The sequence below is a fragment of the Bombina bombina genome, chromosome 6 (assembly GCF_027579735.1).
Source record: "Bombina bombina isolate aBomBom1 chromosome 6, aBomBom1.pri, whole genome shotgun sequence".
Taxonomy (NCBI): Eukaryota; Metazoa; Chordata; class Amphibia; order Anura; family Bombinatoridae; genus Bombina; species Bombina bombina.
This window is the reverse complement of record NC_069504.1, coordinates 983,519,462-983,527,580: the sequence shown is the minus strand read 5'-3', so window position 1 is coordinate 983,527,580 and position 8,119 is coordinate 983,519,462. Positions and strand designations below refer to the sequence as shown.

General features: G+C 35.4%; 1 protein-coding gene across 1 annotated transcript in view; it reads left to right on the top strand.

The window, feature by feature from the left end:
- Positions 1-3,488: 3,488 nt before the first annotated feature.
- Positions 3,489-8,119, top strand: part of CSF1R (colony stimulating factor 1 receptor) — a 262,226-nt gene continuing 257,595 nt past the window's right edge. Inside the window, exon 1 of the mRNA XM_053718651.1 lies at positions 3,489-3,620. Within this exon, the coding sequence (XP_053574626.1) occupies positions 3,572-3,620 (49 nt within the window). The 5' untranslated portion in view covers positions 3,489-3,571. The remainder of the gene's footprint in view (positions 3,621-8,119) is intronic.

The following is an 8,119-nucleotide window of genomic DNA, read 5'->3' as shown; positions in this document are numbered from 1 at the left end:
TCTTCAAATACCGGATGACTTGCGTGACTTATCCGCCACCAACTAGGGTTCAAGCCGCAATGTTTTAGGGCACTTTCTGCCTGGGAAACAAACATCAATTTTTCTACCCGCTGCTACAGCAGCGGCTGCAGCAATACCTAATTTTTCAGGCATGTGTACATGCCAAATTTTTCTGGCCTCTGGTGCTGCACTGTGGCTTCAAAAACAAAACCAAAAAAAAAGACACTTAACAGGATTAAACTGATAGGAATAGTACTACTTAACACACCACTCCTATCTGGTGGCACATTAGATTGCACGTGCAGTGCGCCAAATTTGAAGTAGGAGGACCGACCAAGCATCTTTTTCCATCTCCCGGTTCCTAAAATCCATGCCATATACACATCCCCTGATAGGGGACACCGCAATGGAAGGTACCCGGCCGAAATTTCTTTGCACAAAAGGCAATCCCCAACCTGTACTCGATTGTGCAAAAGGAAGTAACCTTACCATGGGTCCCAAACTGCACGTCTTGTAATTCTCTGTCTGGGAAATGATATATCTATCAAATCTATCTATTTATCTATCAAATCTATCTAACTATCTATCGTATCTATCAAATGTATATTGAATCTATTGATCTATGTAATCTATGTATCTATCTATCAAATCTATCTATCTCGTGGCCAGACTGTTTTGTGACAGCCACTTGTGTTTCAGCCAAATGTCCATCGGGCAAATTTCCGTCGGACAAATGGCCGTCAGCTAAAAGTCCGGCCACGATTGCACGCGCAGTGCCCCAAATTTGAAGTAGGAGGACCAACCAAGCATCTTTTTCCATCTCCCGGTTCCTAAAATCCATGCCATATACACCTCCCCCGATAGGGGGAGTAACAGGTATTAAACTGATCAGAATAGTACTACTTAACACACCCTTCATATCTGGTGCCACAGTAGATTGCACGCGCAGTGCCCCAAATTTGAAGTAGGAGGACCGACCAAGCATCTTTTTCCATCTCCCGTTTCCTAAAATCCATGCCATATACATGTTCCCTGGCGCCGCAACTGCCTCTGGGAACCTTACCATGGGTCTCAGACCGCATGTCTTGTAATTCTCTGTCTGGGAAATTATATATCTATCAAATCTATCTATTTAACTATCAAATCTATCTATCTATCGTATCTATCAATTGTATATTGCATCTATTGATCTATCTATCTAATCTATGTATCTATCAAATCTATCTCGTGGTTGTGCAAATGGACTGTTTGCGGTTGTTTGCGGTGCGTTAAACGGGGAGTTTGGTCTGTCACTGTGAAGCGGGCGTAACCCTTACACTACCTGATCGATACAACATCATACCTGATGTTTTAAAGCATGTTATTCCAAACAATTTAGGAATGTTAGGTGATTTATGCCCTTTATGGCTTAAAAACAGACTCTGCATCAACTATGTAATTTTCTGTGGGAGTTTTGCCATAGATCCCCCTCCGGCATGCCACAGTCCAGGTGTTAGTCCCCTTGAAACAACTTTTCCATCACTATTGTGGCCAGACAGAGTCCCTGTGGGTTTTAAAATTCACCTGCCTATTGAAGTCAATGGCGGTTCGCCCGGTTCGCCCGTTCGCGAACAGTTGCGGAAGTTCGAGTCCGCCGTTCGCGAACGGAAAATTTTAAGTTTGCGACATCACTAGTCTGGAGCACTACATAACAGAAAATAGTGCTGCCATCTAGTGCTCTTGCTAATATATAACATTGTTGCAAAACTACTGCCGTATAGTGCTGCAGACACGTGCACGCTCCTGAGATTACCTTCCTGCTATTCAACAAAGGACAACAAGAAAATTTGATAATAGAATTAAATTGGAAAGTTAAAATTGTATTCACTATCTGAATCATGAAAGAAACATTTTTGGTTTTATGTTAGTGTGATATAACAGAAGAACAAACACATAGTCAAACAAAAACAAGAAGAATTTAGAATAATCACACTTTTACTTAAGAATTTCTTGCAAATTGGAAAGCATTTTGTTTAACAGCACTCTCTGTCTGAAACTTTAAACCAAATGTTCTTTTAAAGGGACAGACTTAAACTTACAAGATTCGCTCTCATAATATCATGCAGAGTGAAGAAATCTTTGCAATAAACATTCATTATTTATTCTTCCTGCTTTTCGTGTAATTTAACTGTTAAAATTGTGGGGGGGTTTTCAATGATCCCAGAGAGGCTGGAGGGCATTCTGCAGAATTCAGAACTTTACCCTGTACGATTCTACTCACTAGTTGTTTGATCAGTGCAGCAGCTAATGTCTGTCTGCCCCTATTGGGCAACAGCAAAGCAGACAAAATAAGCACACACAAGATAGTCAAGACCTGAACTGCTGAACAATGCAACTTTTTAAAAACACTGTTGTAAATGTTTTTAAAACATTTAGCAAATATTTGCATTGCTGATACTTTTTTATCCTCTTTAAATGTTGTGTTAAAGGGACACTGAACCACCATTTTTTCTTTTCATGATTAAGATAGAGCATGCCATTTTAAACAACTTTCTAATTTACTTCTATTATCAAAATTTCTTCATTTTGTTGGTATCTTTATTTGAAAAGCAAGAATGTAAGTTTAGATGCCGGCCCATTTTTGGTGAACAACCTGGGTTGTTCTTGCTGATTGGTGGATAAATTAATAACCAAGTGCTGCCCATCATCTGAACCAAAAATGATCTGGCTCCTTAGCTCAGATGCCTTCTTTTTCAAATAAAGATAGTAAGAGAATGAAGAAAAATGATAATAGGAGTAAATTAGAAAGTTGCTTACAATTGCATGCTCTATCTGAATCACAAAAGGAAAATTTGGTTTCAGTGTCCCTTTAAGCACTTAAAGCAGTTTTGTATTGTTGTTTAAATGCTGTCTGAATATATAATTAGATTTAAAATTGCTTGATGAGAAATTAAAGTTGCTTTCTGTTTATAGAACCAACTTGTGCTAAAGAAACATAAGTAACTTCTCTTTTACCAACTGCCTGGTTGTATTTCCATGAAAAGTGTTTTAGTGTTAGTTTCATTTTTATTAAATTGTCCTTCATTTTAAGGGAATATTCTCATAATTACATTATAAAGTAGTAACAACAATAGCATATAATATAGTGATGTAGAAAATGTTTTTGTCTATAGAAAAATGCATTGAATTAGAACATTATTAGAATATATTTCAGATCCAGCCTAGCCCAATATACTATTATTTAGTGTCTGCATTATGGCAGCAAACATTTTGTTAGCCATTCATAAGATATTTATTATCTAAAGATCCTAAAACATAAGTTTCTATTTGTTTTTAACATTATATTCACACTATGTTTTGTTAACTAATACTTTTGTCACTGCTCTTCAATTCTGTAAACCTTATTTTGGGCTCTGTCCACATATATGCTTAGCAATCCAAAAAAAGAGAAGTTCCCAGAGTAAAGAAGTGCACTTGAGATGTGAAATCAGTAGATTTTCATCTGCAGAACCAGAGAGGTCTCCTGTCTTTGTCCTCAATAACCTGTTATTATACAGCACAAGAATCTAGTAAATGAACAATTGTTTCAAACATGAACTCAGCAGTGCTGACTCTGCTGTTCATAATATGCATCAGTTATGGTAGGTGTCTAATTTGTTTGTTTGTTTGTTTCTTTTTGTGATATATCCTGACATACTTATATATTGTCAAGTATTTATGTCAAACTGATGTTTGCAAGAAAATGCTAAGCAAACTTCATTTTCATGCAATATTTTTACCCTGGAGGGGCGCTTGCATTAAAAAAAAAATTGCTATCAGCTGACATTTGCAAGACCTATTTTTCTCTTATTCCATTGCTACAGATACCACATTTTATTGAATTTAAACTATTTATTTTTCAATTTGACCAATATTCTCTACACCTTAAAACCACAATTATATATGAAATAAAATGCAATGTATGTTAATTATAAATTGTGCCTATGTTTCAGTATTATCTTTGCAGTTTGTGTTTATTTCACTTATTAGAGTGATTTGACTGTATACTTAAATTATTTTTATATCTGTATAGTAGATATTAGCAAGTAAAGTGGCATTGACAGTTACATAGTTATTTGTTTTACCACTTGTTGTGTGAGCAGACGCACTGCCTGCATGCAAGTGAACAAAGCATTCCGACTTATGCTCCACATACCTTGTGCCCAGCAAAAGATCTAATTGAAATAGTAATATAGTTTACTATAAGCATTTAGCTAATACACACAAAATGCAAAAATGCTTCTGTTCAAAACTGAATTTTTTTATTTTTTTTTTAAAGATCAGCATGTATATTATTACTGTTGCTTGCTACTGGGTTACCTTTGTGGGCCCAAAAAACACTTGAAGGGACAGTCTACACCAGAATTATTATTGTTTTAAAAGATAGATAATCCCTTGTTTACCCATTCCCTAGTTTTGCATAACCAACACAGTTATATTTATATATTTTTTACCTCTGTGATTATCTTGTATCTAAGCCTCTGCAGACTGCCCCTTTATTCAGTTCTTTTGACAGACTTGCAGTTTAGCCAATCAGTGATGGCTCCCAGGTAACTTCACGTGCACGAGCACAGTGTTATCTATATGAAAAACATGAACTAACACCCTCTAGTGGTGAAAAACCTGTTAAAATGCATTCTTAAGAGGCGGCCTTAAAGGTCTAAGAAATTAGCATATGAACCTCCTAGGTTAAGCTTTCAACTAAGAATACCAAGAGAACAAAGAAAAATTGGTGATAAAAGTAAATTGGAAAATTGTTTAAAATTGCATGCCCTATCTGAATCATGAAAGTTTTTTTTGGACTAGACTGTCCCTTTGAGTAGGTCTCTTGAGTATGTTTGATTTACTGCCTTCGCTGTGACCAGTATGGTACAGATACAGATTATCTCCTGTGCTAATCAAGCATAGCATTTTGCAGGGTTTCAGCTCTGAAGTGTGCAGGATGCATTCGACTATAAGGCCATAAAATTTGATAGCATACAAATTTGTAGTGAAAACCATAAGGTTTTTTAAAACAATAAAATGCAGGGCAAACATAATACAGATAATATTGTATTACTATGAATGTAGAGTTATTATCTGGTATTTTGTTCTCCAAAGTGCAGAATAAACATAAGAATAAAGGCTTCTTTGTTACTGGGACATGCATAATTCATTTTACAATACATGGTCTTTTTAAATTCAACACTTTTAGCTTCCGGGTTATGTTATATTATTAATCAAGCGTATTAGTATGGCTGGCATATTTTTTCAATAAAGGCTGCAACCCTACTCACTAGGAACAAGTCAATAAGTGAATTCAATAAACAGTTTAATCTGAAATACAACATGGCATGTTATCTTTACACAGGCCAGAAGCCAATCACAAATTAATTACTTAAAAAGGAAATTAAACGTAAAATGAATTGCCATAAAGTAATTAATTAATTAATTAATGAAACGAAACAGCATTGCAATATATATATATAGGTTTTATTTTCCTTGTTTTAATCAAAATGCTTTCAGTCCATATATTTTTATGCATATCATTTACAATTAATTTCTAAATCCTTCATATATATTAAGCAAATATGAAAAATGACTTTTAAAGGGACCGTCTACTCCAGAATTTTATACTTTTTTACCGCTGTGATTACCTTTTATCTAAGCCTTTGTAGGCTGCCCCCCTATCTCAGTTCTATTGACAGACACAACTCCATAAGTTTGAGCACAATGTTATCTATATAGCACATATGAACTGGCACTGTCTAGCCATAAAAACTGCCAAAATGCTCTGAGATAAGTGGCTGCCTTCAAGGAATTAGAAATTAGCATAAGGGCCTACCTAGGTTTAGCTTTTTTTAAAAAAAAAATACCAAGAGAACAAAGCAAAATTTGATGATAAAGTAAATTGTAAAGTTGTTTAAAACTGCATGCCCTATCTGAATCCTAACTTTTTATTTTGACTAGACTGTCTCTTTAAAAGACATCAAACACCAAGATGTTTAAAAATTGTATTTGCCCCACACTCCCTAGAGAGGCCAAAAAAAAAAACAAACTATTCTTCATTGTTGTTGTAAACTATTTAAACTCGCGGTGACAAAAAATATTTCCAAAGACTTTAATGGGGATACCTGTTGTTGGCACTTTTTTACAACAGCAATAGAATCCAGGACAAATTATGTAACCTGCAAATGCTATGAAACCAAAAGTGAAGTTTAGCAAATTTGCAATATTTTGAAAGCCTGGGTTACAGATGTTGTTTTTTTAACTCTTTAGGAAGCGTGGGAAAAAAACACATTATTTATACAAAAGTAGGCAGTGTTTATTGTTCAGAGACAGCGAAAAACAGCTTGCTCAACTATAATAAATTACATATGCAACCTGGAGACAAATATGCATATGCAACCTGGAGACAAATTATACACAGAATTTAACAAAGAAAAGTGGATGTGCGAAATAAGCACTATCCAAAAGGCCAGGGATCAAGCACACTCACATAAATATAAATATAAATGATGGAGACTGAGACAGTAAGGTAATGCAAAAATAGAAATTTATGTTATCATAAAAATGCTAGTATAAAAACCAACATATATTAATTAATACAAAACTACGAAGACAAAAATGTGGTCAGACATGTGAAGACAAACAGACACACAAACACAAAACATAAGCCCCTCATAAAAAGAGAGAACAGAACTTAGCCGGCTTGGAGAGTTCATATGGTGCACCATATATAAAATAGAGCAGTTCAGTATAAAAGGTTAGGTTGCTTCTTGGGCAACAGGATAATTCCGTATGGCTGCAGATACAAATGCACAAGCTAAGAGTTAATTGTTAGCAGAGAGCTGTTAGTAGGAATGAATCCAAGCAAGCAAAAGAATGCCCAATGTTAATGTTCCTTACAGACCATATGTGAAATGCCCACATCAAAACCAGCAAGGTAAAAGTCAATACGGACCACCATCAGCTAATGCCAAACCCACTTGGTCAAACTGCCGCCAGCATGCACGCTGACTCAAACGGTCTTAAACGTGTTACCTCTTTCTTGAGCTGGTTAAAGTTTGTTCAGGGCTCACTTCACCTGCAAATGGTCAGTACGTAGTGGGGGGATCCCACGAATAGACAAGGTTGCACACTGTCTGCTAACAATTAACTCTTATCTTGTGCATCTGTATCTGCAGCCATACGGAATTACCCTGTTGCCCAGGAAGCAACCTAACCTGTTAAACTGAACTGCTCTATTCTATCTTTGTTAAATTCAGTGTTTAATGTTCCTTTAATGACCTTTTAAAGTTAGGTTTAAAGACTTTTGTTTTCAAAAACAGTTATAGAATAATCCATTAAGTTGTTTGAGAGTCGCCATAGTTGCTCTCAAAACAGATTTCAAAATTGAATAAGCGGTTTTTCATATGTACAACCTCTGTACTTGTAACAAATTTCAATATAATTCTGTATTCAAGATGCATCTTGAATGTAAAAGAAATGCTTCATTAGTAATAAAACGTTTCAGATGAGCGGGTAAGTGTATACTTTGTATTGTAGGATTATTTTAAAATGACAGCATTTTTTTTCAGTTCAATATACTAACATACTATTGTTACAGTTTTAGTCCTTTTTGACTTGGAATTTGGCATGGGTGGTAAGTGCATAAGCTTGGTTGTCTATAGTGCAAAATCAGCACTGGGAACGTGCACGGTGTGTGCCAGTCTGGAAGTTCAAAAAGGCAAAAGCAGCATGTACTTTGTAATTCAAATGCATTAAAATAGTTTGCTGGGGATACAAACCCCATTTTTTTTCATGATTCAGATAGAGCATGCAATTTTAAACAACTTTCTAATTTACTCCTTTTATCAATTTTTCTTCGTTCTCTTGCTATCTTTATTTGAAAAAGAAGACATATAAGCTAAGGAGCCAGTCAATTTAGCATTTAGCCACCAATCAGCTAGCACAACCCAGGTTGTTCACCAAAAATGGGCCGGCTTCTAAACTTATATTTTTGCTTTTAAAATAAAGATAGCAAGAGAACGAAGAAAAAATTATAATAGGAGTAAATTAGAAAGTTGCTTAAAATTGCATGCTCTATCTGAATCATGAAAGAAAAAATTTGGGTTCAGTG